Source organism: Ruditapes philippinarum, unplaced genomic scaffold (genome assembly GCF_026571515.1).
Source record: "Ruditapes philippinarum isolate M1 unplaced genomic scaffold, ASM2657151v2 ctg4613_1_1_1_1, whole genome shotgun sequence".
Classification (NCBI taxonomy): Eukaryota; Metazoa; Mollusca; class Bivalvia; order Venerida; family Veneridae; genus Ruditapes; species Ruditapes philippinarum.
The window spans coordinates 125,463-150,443 of NW_026859976.1; the positions used below are offsets into that span (position 1 = coordinate 125,463).

The window sequence follows — 24,981 nt, forward strand, 5'->3', positions numbered from 1 at the left end:
CATCTAGAGAAAAAAACATTACATACTATATTATTTATTAAGCAGATATATTAATAAATTAACAATCATTACTGAGCTCTACAAATAAACTATTATATATTACTCAGATCTATGTATAGACAATCACTTATTGCTCATGGGGTAGGATCAGGTTCAAGATAATTCCAAACATGGCACTTGTCATTGACTGACTGTCAGTGCTGTTTTGATTGTGTTCGTGTCTTGTGGCATTCTTATGTAAAAGTTGCATTGTTGCAACGCCCTTGATGCACATATTGACCAGAGTGAAAAAAGGAACTGACTCTGACCGATAGGAATCGTATTTCTTTCTTAACTCACAAAACAACTCACTAAGCATTATTTTGCTTTTATTAACCACGTCATTCTATTAAAAGTTAAAAAGTTACAATTTTTGTAGCGGATTTGCATCAACAAATGATGCTACAAGAAGAGATATATCAGTTTTGCATAAAATCAGCGGCCATATTAGCTGCCATCTTGAATTCTGAAGAGGTATAAAAGCGGATTTTTTAAAGATTAAAGATATCGTTAAGGATAAACTTTATGCATGTTTAGTGTTAATTTCAGCTCTTTTCAAACCTATTTCACTAGATGTGACATTATGCACCTCAAATTTATATGGCGGCCATTTTGAAACTTTGGAGATATTCTTTTTGCTAGGTTCACTTCAAAAATCTACATGGTCTAAAGATGATTTCCTGAAAGTTCAATGCTTGAATCACCATTTGCACTATTTTGACTGCAGATAACTTATTTCCCGCCCAACTAATAAATCAATTATAAGTAAATTATTTGGATAATTTAAAAAGGACTTTTTTTACTGCATGAATTTGCTTTTTCTACGTTATCTCCGTTATACATTAAAATGTGATTAAAGCCATGTATATAGAATAGTTTGCATCTGAAATTTCTAAAGACCCAACATTTGATTGCACCAAACTGATTTATTTGTTATTAATAGCTGCATTGTGTTTTTCGACATTTATATAGCAGGCAAAGTTTTTTTAGCATTTCATATTCACTATAAAATTTAATAGTCACTGATGTGTGCCTCTATTAATTCTGCGGCAATTATCTAACAACCTTTTAACGATTTACAACAATGTACGCCTTTTTATTCATACATTGCTTCACTTAAACGTGTTATCTTTTGCAATTTATTTACATTATATTACTCCCAAAAATAGTAAAGGACGGAAACAGCGAGAAGATGCATGATTATTGATGAAGAATGACAAACATAAATTTGAAATGTTTGCCATAAATCTATTCAGTAGCAATTTTAAAACAAACAAAAATTCCCGTTAAAATTCAAAATGAACCATGAATATGAATGCATAATTACGTATCATATTATTTATTTAGGTATTATTTCAAATGGAGACATTTCAATTGATGAAAAACTAGCTGGAAATAACGGTTATAAAGGTATTAAAGTTTTGCTAATATGTACATGATCTGCAATGTATGTGTTTATATGTTTATAGCATATGAGCAAAAATCTATATATACATGTATATGATGCAAACATTTTCAAACACAAACTAATAAAAAGAAATTCACTTAATTATTGTAATTGTCACGAATTTTCAATTTGTGAAAAATCAAAAGATATCCATTGTACATTAGAAATAGGCTTACCCTAAACGACAACGCAAGCGGAAACATAACAGTATGATCATAAGAATTATATTGTTAAATTAATTATTTGAATACAGAAATAATAGTATAGCACTGATAGGTCGAAGAAATGTTGCACTATGTAAAGACAAAAGTGAAATAAAATATCAAGCAACATTATTTACTACCCAATGAACAGAACAATGCAGTTAATCAGGTAATAAGCTAAATATACAAGCATTTACGCAATCGTTCTTTGAATAAAAAAATCAATTGATGAGACTTTATATTTTAGAGTATATTGGCGACAGAGAATTTACTGTGATACAGCTTGATATGATTATAGATAAAAGTGACAGGAGGCCTTCAAGGTAAGACTGTGAAATTTAATTTAACTCATTTTCTATTTAACATGCCCAATCAAACGAACCCAGATTGAGAATGCTTTTGAACCTTCAGAATCAATGCCAAGGGCACTGTTACTAAAATATATTATTGATTTTTTTATGAAAATAACTTGAGGAATGAGATAATGTTATGAAAATTTGAATATAGCAAGCTTATATGAATACTCCGGTTGGCTGACTTTGAGACCCCTGGGTTAAATGTTAAGGTCACTGCTACTAATGACACGGTTCAGAACTGTTAACTTATTAGGGGAGATAATGTGTAAGCTGTCGGATAACTCGGTTGGTAAAGCTGCGGCAAGGTATGTCGAGGGTCTCGGGTTCGAGTCCCGGTCAGGCTGTACATTTATCCCATACTGGCGCCCAACTTGGGACCGCGACTGCATATCGCTTAGAGTTTAATTCACATTGCTCTGTTATTCGAGGACGAATTTAAATATAGCGGGGGAGTATGTTTCGATTCAGAATTGTTCACTACACAGGGGAAAAAGTAAGCGGCAAGATAGGTCAGTCAGTAGAGGTGCGACACGGTATTCCGATAGTCCAGGGTTCAAGTCCCGGTTAGGCTGTACATTTCTCTCACACTGTGACACGAACATAAAACATGAATGATTACCTGACAATAACAAAATACGATTATTAGCTATTGCATTCAACCTTGATAAATAGCGACATCATGCAAAAACCAAGGTAAGGATTGATTCCTGGGCCCCCTGGATTCAATTTCAAGGTTGTCACTGCTACTAAAATGGAAAATGGATTCCGGACAATAACTAGTATACGGGATTGGAAATTGTAAATCAAACTTGGTACAAAGCAAGTTTTTATAAATACCTAGATTGGTTGGGTTTAAAACTCCATGGTTTCAAGGTCAAGGTCACTATTATTCAAAATAGAAAATGGTTTCGGTACAATAACTAGAGCTATAAAGGATATTCTGTTAATATACATATACATATTACTGGCATATAGCAAGTTTATGAATATACCTAGTTTGATATTGCTTTGGGACCCCTAGGCATGAGGTCAAAGTTACTTGTACTTAACTAGAAAGATGGTTTCTTAACAGATAATTGTAAACAGATCGTTATATCCTTTTAACAAGGCAATTAATTAAACATATTATTAGTACACTGATGTATCATCCAAAAATATAGTTCGAGTTAAAATTGTGCTTTAAACCTTTCATTTAAAAATAAATTAGGGTATAATTAAAGATAAGCGATAGCTTTATTTTACATTGTCATTGTCGTCCTGTCCGGATTTTAAAGAACGTATCTTTGTCTTTAGATATCAATAATGTCGGGGTAGTTAGGAGACTGGCCTTAAATGGGTATTTTTTAAAGAGTTTGTATGGTCGAAAGTAGAAGAAAATAGTTGCTTTAGTAAATGTTTCTAAACGAATTTAATACTGAATTTGCATTTAAGTACATGCATACAAAATTGCATTGACGTCAATATCGACAATAACTGAGTACATTGATTTTGAATATTTTTAAATACATTCAATGCAAATTTAGATTTTAAGATATGCTTGCAAATCCTATACAATGAGCAGATCACCACTGTTATGTATCAAAGTCATTTACAAAACTAGTTTAAATCTTAATATATTTTACCTTCCAGACCGGAAAGTTACCGTGCAATTGTTGACAAAGACGAAACAAAACGTTGGCAGATAAATGTGCCATTTGAAATTGATGACGGTATTGGTAAGTTGCCAACTACGCATTGAAGTCGTTATTTTTCATGCATAATATGTAAAGATGTTTATAGACTCTAAATGTTTATTCAATAAACGGAAAGTATCCGAATTAGAACCTCTTGATATCGTTTTTATAAATAAAGTGAAACGTTTCATAATTATGTATGTGATATGTAAACAAACAAAAATATGTTTGGTCAAGCATTTTGAAATGACTTGTTTCATTTAAGGTATTACGGCCCTAATGGGCACTATAAGGAACTAAAAAATTGACATCATAGGTCAGATATATACCTTAAAGTACACCTGTATGCAAAATTTAAACAAAGTTTACCGTACGGAAATCAAGTTATGGCCATTTTTCTGAACTCAAGCAAGGATGTTATGGGGGCTCTTTTTTAGAAATGAGGAACCATTAAATAATCTGCAATAACATTCTAACGAAAAATGTTTTTCCATTAATTTTTGGTAAGAAACAAATTGTACTATTCAGCTAACAAACCACATAAGCAAAATTATGGCTTCTACTTAAAATTTATGAAAATGTTACCCTACCCATTCCATTTTTACCACGTGTCTGACCATTTTCCTACTTAGGGAGCCTAATTTATATACTCCTTAAAATTTACCTAAATGAGTGCCTGTTTTCAAAGTTTCCCTAAATTTTGTAAGAAGTATATTGGTTGATCTTGTAGAATATAAAATACTTTTACCGTCTAGTTTTGATTTTATTACACATTGACAATATCAGGTACCATATTTATTACTAGATTTAGTATAATGTAGCCAATAAATACCTATAAAGATTAAAAAAAAAACAGAATTAAACACTTTTTTCTTTCAAAATGGGACATGAGAGATACATAAATAATGTTAAAAGAAAAACAGAAAGAAAAAAAAGTTGACCCTTCTGGGGATTGAACCCACGGCTCTCATTTTCAATGTAGTAAACAGTAGTTCTAGCCTATTTGAATACTCTTCAAAACGGAGGTAATGCATTAGGATGGAAATACCTTAAACATAATATTTAAACATAATTCATATTGTCAATATTTAAACCTTTGTTTCGAAGTCAAAGGGCACACTTAGTGAATCTAATCATTTGAACATATACCGCGTTGCTTTTATGGCCGTCGAACAGTAGGAGACATATATGCTTTTGTTTTTGCCCTGGCTGTCTGAAAAAATGTTATGAACTCTTCTACAAGAATCAACTAGCGTAAATTATCAAAATGCGTTTCAACTTTTTTTGACAAACACCAGCGATCAAACAATTGTTCTTTAATTCTTGCAAACTCAACATGAGTTTGGCCACTCACTCTTACTGTTCCTAAATTTTTGTCTGTATGCCTATGGGATCAATTCATAGCCTTTCAGAATAACCTCTTTGACAAAATCATAATTTGCGCACTGCTCAAAGCTTAGTTGAGTATAAATTTCACTGGCTTTCCCTATTAAGACACTCTACAATAAAAAAGTCCAGTGCTCTTTTGGCCATTTTAAATTGCCTGCAACATTTTCAAAATGTAAGAAAAAAATATCAACATCACTCTCATCGAAAGTAGGTAAAAATTTAATAAAGTTAACATCAGAAGGTTTGTTGGCTATTATATGTGCCTGATTTTCATTAGCCTCTATTTTTTCATTTATAATTGAAATTGTCTTTCGCGTTCTTTTCCTCAAGCTCTCTTAAAATTCTGTCTTGTTCTTTTTCTTTTAAAATTATTTATTGTTCTACTACAAATCGGTAGTGTTCTTTTTCTATTAATCTTTCTTTTTCATCATACTCTAATTTTAACCCCAATTCATATTCACGTTCTCTTAATTTGATATCGTGTTCACCTTTGAAATCATTTTAGCTGTCACTGTAACCCAAACTCTGATTTACTGTTTTTATTAAAGATAGAAAATCTTCTGAAACAATTTTTTCTACTACCAAATATTCAATCAATCTATTTGACACATCTTGTTTTCTCAATGACACTTACAAACCACATAAATTACCAAAAAAGAGTTCAAAGTATGTATAAAAAGCATTTACTGCGTTATTAACGCAGTAGAAATATAGTTGTAAATACTGAACAAATCAATAATTAATCGCACATTATATGTAAAATATTACTTTTGATTATATTGAAATATTTTGACTTATCTGAAGGCATGTAGCTTTAAAATGTTTTGCAAGATTAAGCAAATCCGACTTCTTGGCCAAAAGAAATTTATCCTGGTAATCAAAAGACATTTTGATTAGTTGCTGTGTTAAACAAACAAGAATTTTTGGTTGACAGCTTAACGCCGCCTATACTCAACTATTAATAAATAAAGAAACACAAATGTATGTCTTTTAACAAAATTCTTTACCGAACGAGCTCATATTAGGAGCTAAACGCAACAAACAAGATAACGCAGCAACAAATTTTACAATTTTTAAATCAAGAAAAACAATTATTTACAATAATACAGAAAAAAATGAAAGTAAAGTTTCACTCGCAATTATTCACAATTCAAATTTAAACAATGTCCTAATGTTAAGTCACTGCTCGAAATTCAATTATCCACAACTTAAGTAGTTACCTACTGAGCTATTCAGGAAAAAGATACTTAACACATTTAAAATAAAGCCTATTTACATAACAAATAGGTATTCAGTACCTTTCCGAACGAGGGACTTTAAAAGAGCAAAAACCAAAGTGTTCCACCTTTGGAAAAGCCCATGCTTCATTTACAAAGGGTGATATTGTTTTTGCTGTCTACAGGATAGATATGACAATACCTAGTTGAAAACATCTTAATCATTTGTTGGTTTGTTTGTTAGGATTTTTACGGCACATCAACACATAACTGGCCATATCGTGCTGAATGCTATAATAGACTTAAAACGTTATGTAATGTTTTGTAACTGACAATAAAAATGAGTCAATTAGATCCTAGAGTACAAGTTTATCTTTTTCAAATAATCAATGATGTTTTATGATGGAATTGTATTTAAGAGTTCTTTGAGTGAGTTTACACGATAAAATCTATTACTGACCTGTGAAAAATCACGACATTCAAGAAGAAAATGTTTGACAGTAAAATTTTCATTACAAACTACACAGAAAGGGGCATTGTCATTCGTGAGGAGATAATAGTGGGTAATTTTAGTGTGTCCTATTCGGCATCGAAGAAGAACATTTTGATCATGGCGGTTTGACAGAGATAGAGATGGTGACATGTCAAGAGATGGGTTTATGTCGATAAGTTTATTAAAAACGGCGTTGTCCCAATTTGATTTTCATTCAGACGATATTAGTTTGCTTATTAGTTTTGTTTTAATAATTGTAAAAGTAAAGACACGCGCAGTTGTCCTAAAATCTGGCACCATTTTTAAGCTGTATATGTTTCCTTTCTTTATCCTGGATATTCATTTTGTTCGAAGTTTGTATACTTATAAGTTTTTTGTGTGTTTATTTTTTTAATTCAGGTGATCTACAGGAATTATCCATTCGACTGGCACTTCCTATTTGGGAGCAGTACTCATGCCTTAATTTCTATGACAACAAGCAGGTGTACAACAGATTAGTGTTTAAGATTCCAGAAGATAACTTGTACATATATATTTTAATTTGCATTTAATATGTATTGTGGTCATTTTTGAAAGACTACTTGAACTTTTGATCGGATATTTTCTTAGCCGTTGCTTACGTCAATGAATTAACTTTTCAATACAAAGAACTACTTGTTCGCCTGCTGCTCTCGTGAAGTTCTACATGATTTCATTCTTTTGTTGCTATAAATCATTTGATCCTATTAACAGAAATTGCAGTTTATACATTATTTCATAAAAAGTTTATTCATTTCACGAGTCTTAAGTTTAGTGGAACCCTAACATGCGCTTTGAAGGAATATTTTGCTTCACATTTAATGTAACATTTCAAAGGCAATATGAAAAAATATTTTGATCGTCGTTTCGATATATGTATTCTCACTGATCTCTAAATGTAAAGAAGTGATAAATTGATCTTCGTTTTATTTTTATGATATCTGTATAAATGTGTAAAATATACATTTTTCAAATAGGTGTGGATCAGAAGTTGGAATGAAACAAGGACCTCAAATTATTTACCTTGGGAAAAACTGTTTTGAGGTAGTGTAATACTTTCAATGAAATAAAAAATGACAGGACATGGACTTAAAGGAATGTAAAGTAGTTCAAATAACAATAGTTTCAATAATCATTCAATTAAAAGATAATTTTTCCTTTTCAATCAATATATGATTGATTTATTCTTGTATGTATATTTGAACTGTCTGAAAAACCGTTTTGCTACTTTAACAACTAACTTTATATGCATGATAGTAATTATTGTCGGTGTAACAAACCTACCGTAATCTGTTAAATACAAAATTTGTTTTACGAAACAAAAACAAAAAACAAACAAATATAGAAAAGATTAAGAAGTTGTAACAACGGCGAGAGACGAAAATTGTTTTGAGATCAAGGAGGAATAATAAACGGTTCCGAAATAGAGGTTATATCATTTATTGGTTTATTATATGTAATTTAAAAATATCTGTTTGAACTTGAATGATGAGCGCATTTGTTTTCCAAACTAAAACTGCCGCGCAGTGAGTGCCCCATTTCTCTCGCAAACTTGTAGGATAGTTACGGGTGCCGCATTTGTCTTACAAAGTGAAATAGCTACCGCGCATTGAGTGTCGCATTTTCTCATACAAAGTTCACGCGGGGACTGTACACGAGGGATGGAGTTCTTATGATAACGTGTCAGGAGTTTTTGTGACAACTGTCGCGGAATTCGTCAAAAAACTTTTGCCTTAAAAAACACTCGTCAAAAATGGTAATTTCATCCTTAAAAAGTAAAATTTATATGCTAAATTAAACTTTAATGACAAAGCTTGTCAAACATCTTGTAATATGTGTCAAATACTAATTTATAGTTTTCATTGTATATTGTTTAAAATCTGGTAGTTTTGAGTACAATTACAAAATTATTTGCTATTTTGCACATGTTTATTGTTCTGTTCATTTGTGATCTTCATGCTTGACATATATTATTGTCTAATTATAATGCAAAGTTAAAAACAAAAAGCCCCGACATGATTCAAATGTCCTGAAGTTCTTGTGATAAATTAAAACAAGATTGCATTTGAGAAAAAATGCTATGCAACCGCATTAATACAATACAACACTAAATAGTAGTGTAGGAGCAGATTTTTTTTCTATACAATTGAAGATTGTCATAATGCATAGATCCCTGACCTATCTAATCTGTGCACAATGTTCAAATTTTATAGCTGTACATCAAAGGACAAGAAAGTAGGTCACATCATCGAAATCTAGGTCACCTGACAAACAACATAGAGGACCTATAGATGATGTTATATAGCAAACATCAAAGCTTTATGCCTTGTACCTTCAGACAAAAATATTTTTTATTCTTTTACTATATATATGTACATAATGAAAATCAATGACCCCCGGGGCGGAACCAATTTTGACCCCAGGGCTATAATTTGAACAATCTTGGTAAAGGTTCACTTTGCAAAAACTCATACCATATATTTAACCTCTAGCCTTTGTCAATTCAGAGAAGAAGATTTTCAAGTTTTTACTTTATACATATAAAGAAAACTATCGTCTCTGGGGCAGGGCATTTTTAACACTAGGGGCATAATTAAAACAACTTTAATAGAGGACCTATAGATGATATTATATACCAATTATCAAAGCTCTAAGCCTTGTACCTTTAGACAAGAAGATTTCTTAATTTTTTACTATATGAAAATAGTCAAAATCAATTACCCCTGATGATTTGGCCAATTTTGACCCCATGGCTATAATTTGTACAATCTTGCTAGAGGTTCACTACACAATGTTTCATGCAAAATATCTTAACTCTAGCCTTTGAAAATTTAGTGAAGATGATTATTTAAGTTTTTACTCAATATACATGTACATATAAGGAAAACCTATGGCCCCCGGGGCGGGGCTAATTTTGACACTAGAAGCAAAATTGGAACAACTTTGGTAGAGTACCTATAGATGATATCATTTAACAAAATAAAGCTCTAAGCCTTGTACCTTCAGGCGATATGACCCATGATCCTCCACATCTCCATAGAAATCAGGTTTGCTAAATGTTGAATTCTGCTTAACCCGGTGCTAGTGGGCGTGTACTGTAACTTGCACTTCCCAGTACCGCCCATAAACAGGCTCAATCAAACCGAGCCTGCAACATTTTCAATTTTATTGTGTTGGAATTTCTTTAGGGATTCTGGTTTACTCTATTTTTTGCTAATACCAAGTCGTAATGCTGAATTCAGATTTTACTGTAGATGGTAGCCTATCACCTTCCCCTTTGTGGGCCTATTATTATTTTCTTTGAATTCCTAATCAGTTACAAATTATTTATCATTTAAGGATTAACCAGTCCGTGCTCTGTCTTGGTCCTGTCCAGTCTTTGTTTGGGGTCCGCCTGGGCTCCTTGCCATTGGTTCTTGTTGCTGGGTCGTGTGGGGGTTGCGTTCATTGAACGCCGCCTTTCCTTGTTGTTCTTGTTTATCATATTTTAATATCTCTTGCAGACAGTACACTACTAATTTAAGACCAAAATTATATGCATATTTTTGTGCAAATGATGAGCATATTACGTTTCAGAATGATTAACAACGTTAACCTTGTTGAATTATAAAATATGCTAAAATGTGCCGTAGTTTAGCGCAAGAAGCACAATGACAAAAACAAAAGTTATAACAAGGACTCCAGGACACTTGAAACATCAAACATACGTATGTTAGCAGGGATTTTATGTTTTGCAACATTGCATTATAATGAGGTAATTATGTATACCAAGGATGAATAGCACAAATAAACAGGTCAATATGTACAAATTATCAAATAATTTGGACAATTTACTTAAAACTACGAGATTTTAAACAAGAGGCGTTGAACAATTGACTATAAATTAGTATTTGACACATAGTTCAAGAAAAAAAACTTAATCATTAAAGTATAATAATAAAAATCTGGAAAAAAATGATTCTTCGAAAGCATTAATCACAACAAAATTACAAGAGAGTTGTGCAGACTCGGTTTGATTGGGTATGTACATAAGGGATAATAAATACGTGCAACATCCCTCACGCCCCCTAGCACCCGCTTGAGCGGTACTTAATTCTCTCAACACTTAATAGTTCCAGCATCAATGATCCTGAAGGACCAGAAAAAATATAACAACACTAAAGTGAAGTACGTGGCAACTTTTTACAGCTGCCACACAACTCTTGACACCTGCTGTTATGAAGTATTGAATTCTGGAAACATATTGATTCCTAAAATTACTTTTTTTAAAAGATGAAAATGACTATTTTTGAGTATATACAAATCATTTCCGACAAATTCCGCATTTTAATTGCTGAATTCTGTCCATGCAAACTTAGAAAGGCAGTTGCCCAGCTGGGGCTAGGTTTTCTTTTGTGGACTGTGAAGGATTGTTGTGCACAGTGACTGCCAGTTTCCTCTTGTAAACTAAGAAAGATAACCGCGAAGTGTTTGCTACATTTTATATAGTCAACAGCAAACGATAGCTGCACCATGGTTTTTGCATCGTCTCTTGCAATTGAATAAGAATAAAAGCGATGCGAATCCGCAAAGTGACAAAGATAGCTGCGGGATGGAAGCTGTTGTTTTCTTGTGCCTACTGTCAATGATTGCTGTTCATGTTTACTGACCCGTAGAAGCGCTAAACCCTTGCCGTAGTATCAATAAATGAGGAATTATTTGTACGTTATATATTATAGAGATGTATTTATTACAAATATCATTTTTAAGGTCAAACTTGTCGAAAAAGTAATTATGGAATGTTTTAATCATGTAAGTGTAGAGGATACTTTGTCCAAAGACACGCCATAAAAACTGATTTAATATAACGCTTATTTTGCACAAAAGGCAATGTGCCATAAAACGAAACTATTTGGTCTAATGTCAAGAGTTTTGAAACATATTGTCTTCTCACGAGTGATCAGTCACATCCCTAGTTGTGCATATATCCAGTGCATTCCGTTTGGCTGACAAAAAATGGCTGCCCGAGCGATCAATGGAAAAATCTTGCTCTGCTGTGACAAGTCCAACTTCTGATGGGATTTCAATGAAACTTAAAGAAGTGATCAGTATCAACTGTAGTTATCTATATCAAACAGGTGTGATTGGCACACTACAGTACAGTAGACTACCTAGTTTGGCATGTCGCTGTCATGTCCTGCAGCGCTGCCTAAATTGGTGCCAGAGCTAAAGCTAGACAATATTGTCCAGCCAGACTGCTTTTCTCTCGGGATTAGATAGATATTATCCAGCTTTTACTGGTACAACTTATTGCGGGATTTCGACAAAATTTCACTGGAGTAATCAGAACCATGAAAAGTCGTGCATATCGCCGGTTTATACATCTTTTCAACATGGCCACCAGAGCTTTCACAGGTCACATTGGTGGAGGAATTTCAACATTACTATTCAGTAGTGGTCAGTTTTAAATCTATTTGTGCATATCACCGGCGCCCTCTGATAGAAAATTACTGTCGAGATTTTAGATTTTAAAGTGCAGGCGGGATTTCGACCAAACTTCAAAAGAGTGATCAATACTATACATGTGTACCTTGTAGTGCATAAAGACGGTACGTTCCGCTTGCCTGAAAAAATCACCATCATTAAATATGAAAATCCTGTCCGGCTTTCACAGGTCAAAATATGAGAACAAGATCAACATTGGAAGTCAGCGTTCTATGAATGCAGCCTTACACGACGTACAAAGTACTAGTTGGATTTCGACCATACTCCAAAGAAGTGGTCAGTACCGTTCCGTAGGAGACATAAGATTTTGTGACAAAAAATTCTCCAAATTAAGTTTCAAATGTGGTCAAATAAAATTAAAAAAAAACAAACAGAAAGTAGAATCCCTAAATTTCTCATCGAGAAAGTGAATCTTAATATTTCGTTAAAATCTCACAATTTGTAAGCATAATATTAAGTTTTTAAATTTTCAGTAATACGAATATATTGCATGTACTTTCAAATACATTTCTATAACATATTTATTTCAGCCGCAGATAATTGTTCATGAGATAGGACACGCACTTGGATTCTACCATGAGCATAACCGTTGGGATAGGGACAATTACATTAAAATACACTATGGAAATATTGAACCCGGATATAATAAATCGTTTATTAAAGAGAAACCAAAATATGCAGATTTCGACCATGATTATGATTATTTGAGTATTATGCACTACGGACAATATGTAAGTGTTAACGTTTCATTGTAATTCATTGTTTACGATTGATTTAGACATATAAATTTCATGAATTTGTTCATGCGGCAATAGATTTCTTCTTTCTTATTATTTTACTGCCGGATATAAGTGAATACTCTTCTTGCATATCTGCTAATGAGTCTAGAAAACGCCGATTTACACCGCCTTTATAAGACCAAACCAAAAATTAAATCTGAAGTATGTGTTTGATATGTTTATTTTTTAAAAGTTTATATGTATACGTACATAATGTCTATAATGATAATTATAATAATGTCATGAGATAATTACCTTTCCTTATAGCACTCGCATCTCATCACTGTGGATTCAAATCCCGACAGGGACTTTGGATTATTTCATGTGAGAAAGCTGTCTAGCTAGCTTACGGAACGTCGGTGGTTCTATTCAGGTGCCCGTTCGAGCCTGAAATAATTCACGGAAGACCACCTGAGGTCTTCCCCACCAGTAAAGCTGGAACGTTGCCATATGACCTATAATGTGTCGATATGACGTAAACCCCAACATAACAAACAAACCTATCCTAATCAAACGATATTCTTCTATAAATAACTTTTAAATGCATGATTACGTTTTTAATGTGATTGTTAATGATAATCGTTGTTCTCTTATGAATTGTAATGCACTAAATATGATAAACAAGATCGACAAGGAAAGGCGGCATTCAATGAACGCAGCCCCCACCCGACCCAGCAACAAGCGCCAGCGGCAAGGAGCCCAGGAGGACCCCAAAGAGTACAATTATGTCTATCTCTATACATAGTGTTAAAATGGATCAAGATCTTACAAACGTTTTTTCCACTTGGCTTAAATGACAACATTTTCAACAAGGTAACATCTCTAAAGATCCAAACATTGATATATTTTCTATTCTGAATATTCGTAAATCCCGATCTCACGGAGTACGTAGAAATGGCAACATCAAACGTAAATCTAAAATTACCCTGTCTGTCCCCGACTTAAATATCATCTTAAAAACTCTGGTATAACATGCATTGTTATCGCGTCTTACTTCCCTTTCATTATCATCTCTAAAAATCTTAGACTCGGAGGCAGATAATATAGATTTCCAAACAGATTTTTATATACAGCAGCTTATCTTATTCCAAGTTATACTCAGCACGTCTTATGACCTCATATCGACAACACTTCTGACCACAACAGGCATTTTCTAAAAGTAACCTTTCTTAATAAAGGTATCGATTTCGTCGATTTACCAAGTACTTTTCGTGACAAACGTATCACTAATTCAGTTCCGTTATACTTTAAAAACTCCGAGATACCAATTATTTGCTATAAATATAAGAAGCCTGTTAGAAATATCATATTTAATTACAACAAAGTGGTTTCTGATTAGATATTCAGTCAAATACTCCAACAACTTGAGACTGCAATACTTCTAAATACTGTAATTCAGATTTTGGCCATATAATCACTGGTAATTTTTATATAATTGTACACAAAAGTATTGGTAACTTATTCTTGAAAGGACCTTTATACAGAATTCCTTCTGAGATTGATTTTTATGCTTGTCGTAGTCAGATTGCTGAATCTATAGAGGATTTTTCGGACAAATGGTGTCGCCGTGAAAATGCAGTAATAATGCTTTTGTTACATGGAAACGTAACATCTTTAAAATTCACGTATTAAGTTTTATCGTGGAAAATGAACATCTTTTGCCACCTAAACCAAGATTTACTTTAAGACATCTGAAAAAAATGTATTCTAGCTTGTCATTCAAAATTTGTTTTGGTGCCAGCGGACAAGGCGACTAATAATATCATAATTGTATGACGAATCCCTTACATTAACGTTTTGCATAAGGAATTAAATAGTACTAATGCGTATTCTAAAACCTCTGCCTCCGAAAAAGACATTGTAAACAATCATATTACTAGTATTTTCAATCTTAAAGTCCAAATGAACGAAAAAGAACTCAAACCAAGCCTGCAACATTTTCAATTTTGCTGTGTTGGGCTTTCTTTAGGGATTCTGTATTTATCTATTTCATGATCACATCCGTGTTATTTGTGCCGTGTAGCGGCTGTAAAAAGTCTCCCCGTACATTTAATCAATGATGTTATATTTTCGATCCTTGAAGATCGTTCAGCACGACATTATTGTTGTGCTTGTGGTATTTTTAGTTTCAACTTTTCGGCATTTTCTAGTTGGGTGGTTCCAATATTCCTACATGAATAATGTTGAATCACCCTTAGGACATGTTGCCTGCTTTTTAAATTTGTCTTTTGACGTCTTATCTGTGATACGCAGGCTTCATAACCTCTGATCCCCTTTCAAAATTCCATTTTATTTAGTTCCGTCCATTGTTTTCTCGTTTAGGGCACACGCTTTTTATTACTTGGGGACCATACGCCGCTTTTCATGGAATGGCAAGGAAGTGTCACATTGAAGGTTCCATGATAACCGCCGTATGAACACATCTGCGGATGTTTCTAAATTCAAAATTTTACTATTTCACGTTTAAATGTTGAATTCTGCTTAAGCCGGTGCTAGGGGGCGTGGACGGTAGCTTGCACTTTCCAGTACCGTCCATGAACAGGCTCAATCAAACCGAGCCTGCAACATTTTCAATTTTGCTGTGTTGGGCTTTCTTTAGGGATTCTGTATTTATCTATTTCAAACTTCCTATTATGTATTGGATTCCTAAATTACATTAAAAACCTTACAAAGCCAGATTCATTGCTAATATTCATCTTGCACTACAAGTAAACTTTCTATTTTAACGACGTCTTGATTGACTGCCATTAAAATAGATGTAATTAGATTTTGTGATAAAGTCTATGAAAACACAGGCAAACAACTCTTTGCTCAGTGTAATCTTGGATAAATTCAAAATTAAGTAAAATAGAGAAAAACTGAATCCCCCAAAAAAGTCCAACACAACAAAATTGAATATGCTGCAGGCTCGGTTTGATTGAGCCTGTTCATGGACGGTACTGTAAAGTGCCAGTTGTCCACGCCCCCTAGCACCGGCAAAAGCAGAATTCAACATTTAACACAAAAATGGTGAAATTTTGAATTTAGAAACATCCGCAGATGTGTTCATACGGCGGTTATCATTGAACCTTCAATGTGACACAGTAGTGCCATTCCATGAAAAGCGGCGTATGGTCCCCAAGTAAAAGAATGCTTTTGCCCTTAAAGAGAAAACAATGGGCGGAACTAAATAAAATGGAATTTTCAAAGGGGGTCTGAGGTTATGAAGCCTGAGGTTAAGAACTTTCAAGCTTCAACTGTCAGTACATACGATTTTTCTACACTTTATACAACTTTGCCACATAAATTAATCAATGATGAACTAATTTCCCTAATTCAGAAAACTTTTGCACGGGAAAAAAACCCCTTTCTAGCATGTAATTCTAACAAAGCTTTTTTACTATCGGTAATGTTAAACATTATACTATGTGGACCTGTGACGAAGTTTGTATAGCACTCTCTTTTCTTTTAGACATCATTTATGTCAGGTTTGGTAAAATATGATAGACCCTATTGGTAATACCCTATTAAAACAAATCATATGAATTCCTATGGGTACTAATTGTGCACCGCTGGTCGCCGATTTGTTTTTGTACTGCAATGAAAGAGACTTTATGTTGAGTCTCTCTGAAAATAAACAAAACGATTTATAGTCGCATTTAATAATACTTCCCCATACCTTGATAATATTTTTAATTTAGATAATTCTTATTTTGATCAAATTGTGTCTGATATTTATCCGCATGAACTACAACTTAATAAAACGAACTCTTGAAATTTTAGTACATCATTTTTGGATCTTCATATTAGTATCAACAACAATTCTATTCACACGAAAATCTATGATAAAAGAGATGATTTTGACTTTTGTATAGTTAATTATCCACATTTAGATGGAGACGTACCCCATGCAACATCTTACGGAGTACATGTTTCTCAGTTAATTAGATTCGCTAAAGCTTGTAGCAAAGTAAAGGATTTCAACGAGCGGAATATTTTTTATTACCAGCAAGCTTCTGAAACAGGGCTACCGCTATCATAAATTAATGAAATATTTTACTAAAGTTTACAATCGTAACTTTGATTTAATTTCTAAATTCAATAGTGATTCAAAAACTCTTCTGCGGCAAGGGAATAGCCAGCCTGGTTGTTACAAACTTCGTAAGATTTTGGGTCATGCTATTTTTTTGCTGTTTTTACTAAAGTGATTAAACTTTTTATTAAAAGAGGTTATTACCCTACTATATTAAGTGATACTGCATGTTTAGTGGTCAACCCTTTTAAAGTTGGACACTACGCTTTCCCCTTTTGATTACATCTGACGGACCAAGTGGGACTCTATGATGGATAGTTCTTAAAGCCCTTACGGACTGAATTGTCTTAATGTTCCTCTTCTGCCTTGCTTCGTCATTCCCTTGTAGGTGACTTTCTTGTTGCTCTGTCTCCCTTTAGTACATTGAGTACTTTTGTTATGGTCATTGGGTTTACTTTTATATGTTTCTACATGATCAGTTTGGTGTTTTACTTATTTAACCTTTGTAACCATAACAACTGTTATAATTTCACTTGGCGGGGATTCAATTTATTTACACTGTCTCGTTTATAGGAACATGGTGGGGCTAAAAGCGAGGTTTGGTGCACCATTAAGCGGTTTAAACTCCCCAGCAGTCATTATTTTGCTGCTGAACGTTCCAAGGCGGCGCCCCTCTGTGTTCCTTAGATGTATGTCTATGTTGTTTCATACTGTTTTGGTGACACTTTTGCTTGTGTCCCTTGTTGTTTGCTCGTCTACGGTTAGTATCTTCCCCCTTTACCCCTAGTTTTTATTTTTTGTATTACCCCCCCCCTTCCCCGGTCTGCTGTCCCCTTTGACTTTGTGGGCCTATTATTCGATCATTTTATTTGTTTACTTTTAATTCCTAATCAGTTACAAACTATTTATCATTCAAGTGATTAACCTGTCCTTGCTGACTTGTGCCCTGTCCGGTTTTTGTTTGGGGTCCGCCTGGGCTCCTTGCTACTGGTTCTTGTTACTGGGTCATATGGGGGTTGCGTTCATTGAACGCCGCCTTTCCTTATTGATCTTTTTATCATATTTTATTGCTTTTCTTGGTTAGAATTTTATTTAATTATCATACAATCTGTTTTCAGTTTTTCTCAAAGAATGCATCAGCAAAACTTATCACAATAGAGCCGACAAATCCTAACTTTCAGTCTCGAATAGGAAATGTCAAGTTTCCGAGCTTTCAAGATTATAAAACTTTGAATGCTATGTATAAATGTGAAGGTCAGTATGTGTGGTTTCGACTGAAAAATTTAATGTCTCCTGGCTTTTCTGTAATATTCTTTAAAATATGTATCATACTTAAACTAAACTGTATAAAACAAGTACTGCTATAGTAAATGTAATAGGATAGCAGTACACAAGATTGTCATTAAAATAGGTATATGAAGCCAGATGTACTTGCATATCAGAAGGCAGTGTTTATCATAGTCTGACCAAAAAAGTTTCACACTAGGTGATTACACCATATGCTCTCTAAAACAAAATAAACAGCTTCTTTAGTATGCCGTGAACTTCTGAAAAAGATGTGATGTGGGCTTATTGTAATTAATACTTTATATAATTGGGTCTTATGTAACTCAAAGAAGAAGATAAAAGGAGTGGTTTGACGAAATGAAAAACTGACCCTGTTTAGCCAAAAAGACCACCAGTACAAAGACAATTTCGCATGCGATTTTATTAAATTCCAGTGGAGATGTCTTCAAGTGCTTTCTTGCCACAAAGTCAGTGGAAGTTCTTCAAGGATTCTGTACTGAACACAGTTAAGACGTTAAACAATAAGAAGCGGCCAGACAAAGGATGATCTTATTCGTGACACTGTTTTCTCTCATAAAGAGGGACACCTGAATTGGTTAAAATTTCTAAACATTCGACAAGTTATCCTGACCTAAGTTACTGTGTCTCAATCATTTCATTTTCATTTTATAACTCAAGGAAATGCTGAATTATGTTGGTCAAAAGAATTTCTTTCTGGAAGTAAGTCATATTCCAATAAAAACGGCTCTAGTTTGTTGTATCCAAATTGATATGTAAAATCATTTTTTGCTATAAATTAAAGTTATGCATATTTTGTTTACTCATAGATGTGTGTGCTAAAGTTAAATGTCCAGAAGGTGGGTTTCTTGGGAAACATTGCCAATGTTACTGTAAAGGAAATGCAGATGACACACCTGTTAAACTTTGCTTTCAAAAAGGTATTATATCATTTTAGTTTTTAAAAAAATCAATGCTGAAGAATTATTGCTTGTCCTGGCATGTATTTTTACTGTTAGTTTTAGGTTCAAACTTAACATTAATTCGACTTAATATACTTTGTCGAATGTCTTATAAATCCACACGTGTTCAAGGAACGACTTTAAAGCAATAGATATAAAAAAGAAATACAGAGTGATAAATGTTGAACACGTCATAGGTAAATACAAATTTCAATTAAACAATTTATATGAATTTCAGAGGAGTGTCCACAACCATTTGTAAATACATACTTATTTGATGTGATGAACAAAGACAACACAAGTTTAATCAATATGAACCGTACCTCATTTCCTGACAAGACAATTTTAAATCTTATCTCAACAAATTGGAACTGTTCATTTGCTTCTCAGTTAAGATGTGAGGGAGGTAAATGGTCAAAGACAGACGCAGAATGTCCAGTTGCTCTTGGTAAGAATATAACTACATGTGTTAGTCATTGCCTACTGAAAAAAATTTTATTAAGCTAATACATTTTGATATAATTCTGGTCAAAGTTTGCGGAGAACGCAAAATTACTTTTCTAAACATACTCGGGTATGACGAAAGATGTATTCTGATGATAAATTTCAGCTATATAGTCATAACCCTATTTCGAAATCCAATTAATTATTTACTTGGCAAATTTAACTATTCGGATATAAAAAAATAATTTCCAAGCAGCTTTGTATAATATCCAATGAGAGTTATTATTATTATTATAATTATTATTATTATTATTATTAATTATTTATTATTTCATTATTATTAATTATTTTTATTATTATTATTATTATTATTATTATTATTATAATTGATACATTTGTGTCGCACCAGCACAGTTAAAAGCTGGTAATGTTATATGGTGATTTCCAACTTCACTTGTGGAGGAATGTTTTAAGGTGGACTTCCAAGCATCTTTTACCAAACTGGCACCGCAGTAGAACCACCGATGTTCCGTAGGCCAGTGGGATGGCTTTTAGGATTTTGTTTTGGTGCCTTACTTGGGTGTGTCGGGGGGAGGGGGGGGGGCTGCGTCATGTGAACGTTGCCTTTGCCTTGTTAATCTTAATTATTTGTTTCCTCACTTGAACGAATACAAAGGCCATGTCGTGATTCTAACCAACATCAGTATCTTTACCATTTAGCAACGGACGCGGCTATTTTCGCACACATAGTCGGGTATATAAAATCAATAAATGAATTGTTATGCACTTGAAATACATGTTTGTAAGAAGTACACAATTTGAGATGCGTATGTATTTAAATTGAAACCCCGGTTGAGAAAGAATTATCAAGTGGAACATATTGCCTGCCATATTTCTCTATCTATTTTTTTCTAACTATGAAACACTTCAGCTTGGTAGACAAAAAAAAACATTTAAATAAAGAAAGCTCTCTGATTTAAAAATATTACAAGTTATGCTGTAAAAACTTTACTATTGTAACAATATATGTACATCCCTTGCCATAATTAGCAGCCATTTTTGGGGTCAATATCTTATAATTGACAAAATATACAAAAAAACATGTAAGCAGCTTATCCGAATTGTCGGGATGTGAAGACTATTAAATTATGAGAGATTGTTTACATTTAGCATAAAGTTTTTTTTTGTATGACCGCTAAAATGGTAGCAAGGCTGTAAGCATCTATATGTTATATGTTATTTTAAATACAATGAGCAATTAAAGATATGACTGATCGGATGATGCCCCATACAAATATGTAAAATTATATAATATAATAAAATAATATAACATAAAATAAGTGTTTTTCAATTTCAGACATTGAGATGATTGATGAAACAGAAGGTGTTGTTGAAGTTATTTTAAATGGCGTGTATCGTGGTTATATCTGTGATGACGACTGGGATGATAATGATGCAACTGTTGCTTGTAAAATGCTCGGATATACGTAAGTTACCACATATTTATGTTCAAATAAAGCATGCATCATCTTCCACGAGGGAAACATAATATCTAAAAATCACACTACAAAATTTTGGAAATAGCGTGATCTCTCGGAAGCATAAGTAACAACAAAATTACATGAAAATTACAGACTCGATTTGATTGAGTCTATATAAGAAATAATGAAAGGTGCAGCATCCCCCACGTCCCCCTAGCACCGGCATTGGCGATTGTCAATTTTCAACAGTTAAAAGTACTGAAATCAATGATCATTAAGGACCAGAAAAATATAACAACACTGGGAAACTTTTTAATGCTGCCACACAGCACTTGACATCTGCTGTTGTGAAGTATAAAAATCTCGAAAAAGTGTGATCCCTCGGAAGCATTTATCACAACAAAATATATAAGAATTGCAGACTCAGTTTGATTGACAACACACACTGTCTGACATCCTTCTTTTGAAACAATATTGATTCAGCATTTATATTGTTCTTTTTTACCAGAAATGGTTTGGCTTACTTTCAAAAACCTCAAGAAGTTAACGAATCTTTACCTTTTCTTCTGGACAACGTTCAGTGTAGTGGCAAAGAACAATCTCTTGCTGATTGCAAACACAATGCTTGGGGTAATCATGACTGTGAATATTCTGAAGTCGTTTCAATTAGATGTTTTGATGGCTCTTTTACCAGTCATATAGACAAAATGCATTGTGGTAAGAAAATACCTGAAATATAACACGATTAAATTTTAATTCTGTATTACATTTTATAGTTTAAAAGTTTTTATTCTAACTGACGATGCATCCATTTTTTAACTTTACATGTTTCAAATGTCGAATGTTTTTATTTTTTGAATTTACGTTCTTTGTCCGATTTTATTGGCCTGCTATTCAATTGTTATTTGCCTAAGAAACATGCTAAGTGTTAAAACATGTTATTGTTTTAGCCTTATTTTTCTGTCTTTCATTTTATCCCTAAAGGCATATAGAAATTAAACCGCCCGTCCGTATTAGGTTAATTTATCCAAAAAATTGGATAAATCTTAAGGGTACTTACACCAATATCGTTATAATTCACTAATCAATACAAAGTTCGTGATCTGAGCAAACAAAAAAAAACTTCCGTTTTTTGTCACTTTTCAGCACTAAAAAATAGACGGTTAACCTAAACCGGCAAGTTAAACAAAGTCTTAACTGTATAATAGCTTATTGTATCACTTTGCCATCCATTTTTTTCCAAAGTTATGTCTATCACTTTGCAAAAAAGGGCCTTGTATTGGTAACATTTTCCGGAAAATTAGATTATATATATAGAGAGAGAGAGAGAGAGAGAGAGAGAGAGAGAGAGAGTAAATTAAATACACACATACAACCATATCGATATGCCAATCCAATTTTGGCACAGTGCCTAGAAGAACAGTCATGAAAGCATAGCCCCTGCTAAACACCATCAATTAAATGATCCTTTCAGAACAGCTTTATACACAATAACAAACTGCACTACACATTGAAACTGGCTCAACATTCGCATATATAGAGGTTGTTCTCTATTATCATGTCTCACAAATCAAAGATGATATTTTCATTGACTTCTTCACTGATTTGGACCAGATATCTAAAAATATTTCCAAAAGTCAATTGGATCCTCAAGATCAAGTAGATCCGTAAGATACAATTAATTTAGACAAATAAAGAATATATAAAGGGAGATAATTAAATTCAATAGAGTTGTTTTATCCCCTTCGTGGGATCAAACAAAGATACAAGTGTGCATGTAAATTATTATAGAAATGAGAGAAAAAATACACACATACCACCAAACAGATATGCCAGTCAAATTCCGGCACAGTGCCTAGCAGTACAGTCATGAAAGCATAGCCACTACAAATGCACCATCATATTTTGCATTATTACTTTATTAAAGTAATGATCACTTTCATTTTTGTTTGCTGGATATTTTCAATGTTTCTCTAACTTTTTGTGACATAATAGGGTCACTTAGGTCATGGTCAAGTTCATGTTTTTTATCTTTGATACTGCCATAAATATTTCAGTTACAATCTATATATTTGGTAAAACCGCCTTTATTCTTTGAACGATGTTTCTCATTTATATATAAAGTGATCATTTGTTGGACCTTCTTCCTTTGGATTGAGTTCAGTCAAATTTTGCTCATCAGTCTTAACAAGATTTTACATTTTTTACTTTACAATCACATTAATTGACAAATGGTAGGATTATAACATGCACAACATTCTTCTTTTGAATTGAATAAACGGTCAGTGAGTCAATGAGAGGATTATAACATGCACAGCCTTCTTCTTTTGATTTGAATAAACTGTCAGTGAGTCAATGAGTGACAAAATATATTTCTATATTTTTGTCTATACAGCATTTATCTATGGGCTGATATTTGTTTTCATATTTTGAAGAAACATAACTTGAATTGTTCGTATTTGGGCGTCACAAGGTTAAGGTCATCTGTGCTAACAATAAACAATTTTACATTTCTTTTTACAACCGTTAATCTTTAATAAATCATATTAAGACGAACATACATAAAGTTGTCCTTAAAGTTTAAGTGAAGTTGGAGTCGAATTTTTGCATTTATATATTTTTGATATTTTTTTAGTGGAACATCATTTCATCATATAGCAATGACATGCCATCTTATATTTTAAACAATAACAAAGCGTCATGACTCGTCAATGCATTTGCCTGTGTATACAAATGATGTCAGTCTTTCAGTCCATAAAGAAATCAATGGGTAAACCTTAAAAAAGAATGTTAATGACAAAAAATCTAGGCCGCGGGCATTTGTTTTAAAAACAAACAAGTTCTTAGTTTTTTCTTGGTTTGTATTTAATTTAGTTATTAGTCATTAATATTGTTCAGCTATTTTGTTTCTGTGTTTTGTTGTTGATTTCTGACATGTACGTTTTAATCTTAATATTTGGCGCTTATAATTTAAAGGTAAAATTACATTAAATGATTCAAAGAGAAAGAAACGACAACTGAACGTTTTTGGTGGTTTTGAGACAATAATGGGAATGCATCCGTGGCAAGTAGAAATTCAACGACGGAAGAAACGAGTATGGATTCATTGGTGTGGTGGAACAATTATCAATAATGCGTGGATATTGAGTGCTGCACATTGTTTTGAGTAATCCTTGCTTTTCTTATCTTGTAACTGATTTAATAATGATTATTTTTCTTTGAATGAACTTTATTAACTGAATCAAAATAGATTATCAAGTTTAAGATAATATGCGGGGTGTATGCAACTAGGCCTATACCTTGCTTTTAACCACATTTTGCACGAACTATGTATATGTATCCCATAAATGGTCGTGTAAGCTCTCAATTGATACAATACATGTATAAATCAGTTCAGTATAGCTTTGACAATAGCTCGATTAACATTATCTACTCATCTAATGATTGGGAAAATGTCTCCTCCACTGACCAAATACGGTCCTATAACAATAACTACTGTTATCTTGATATACAGGCTTAATTAATATTTTGTGAAATGTGACGGTTATGGGAACAATGAACATTCTTTTTCATCTGTCTAACAGTGGTGTAAGAAATTAAAAAGTGGTGTGGATTCAGTAAAGGATGTATCTAATGCACACCGTCCGAAAACTGCAACTTCGCAAAAGAGTTGAAAATGTAAAGGATTTGATTGCTACCG

General features: G+C 33.1%; 1 protein-coding gene across 1 annotated transcript in view; it reads left to right on the forward strand.

The window, feature by feature from the left end:
• Positions 1–24,918, forward strand: part of LOC132758465 (uncharacterized) — a 70,206-nt gene extending 45,288 nt beyond the window's left edge. The window contains exons 19-30 of the mRNA XM_060750140.1: positions 1,387–1,449; positions 1,937–2,012; positions 3,675–3,760; positions 7,217–7,340; positions 7,813–7,879; positions 12,850–13,050; positions 18,229–18,364; positions 19,225–19,335; positions 19,595–19,804; positions 21,158–21,287; positions 21,790–21,998; positions 24,258–24,918. Coding sequence (XP_060606123.1) covers positions 1,387–1,449; positions 1,937–2,012; positions 3,675–3,760; positions 7,217–7,340; positions 7,813–7,879; positions 12,850–13,050; positions 18,229–18,364; positions 19,225–19,335; positions 19,595–19,804; positions 21,158–21,287; positions 21,790–21,998; positions 24,258–24,451 — 1,607 coding nt within the window. The 3' untranslated portion in view covers positions 24,452–24,918. The remainder of the gene's footprint in view (positions 1–1,386; positions 1,450–1,936; positions 2,013–3,674; positions 3,761–7,216; positions 7,341–7,812; positions 7,880–12,849; positions 13,051–18,228; positions 18,365–19,224; positions 19,336–19,594; positions 19,805–21,157; positions 21,288–21,789; positions 21,999–24,257) is intronic.
• The last annotated feature ends 63 nt before the right edge of the window (positions 24,919–24,981 follow it).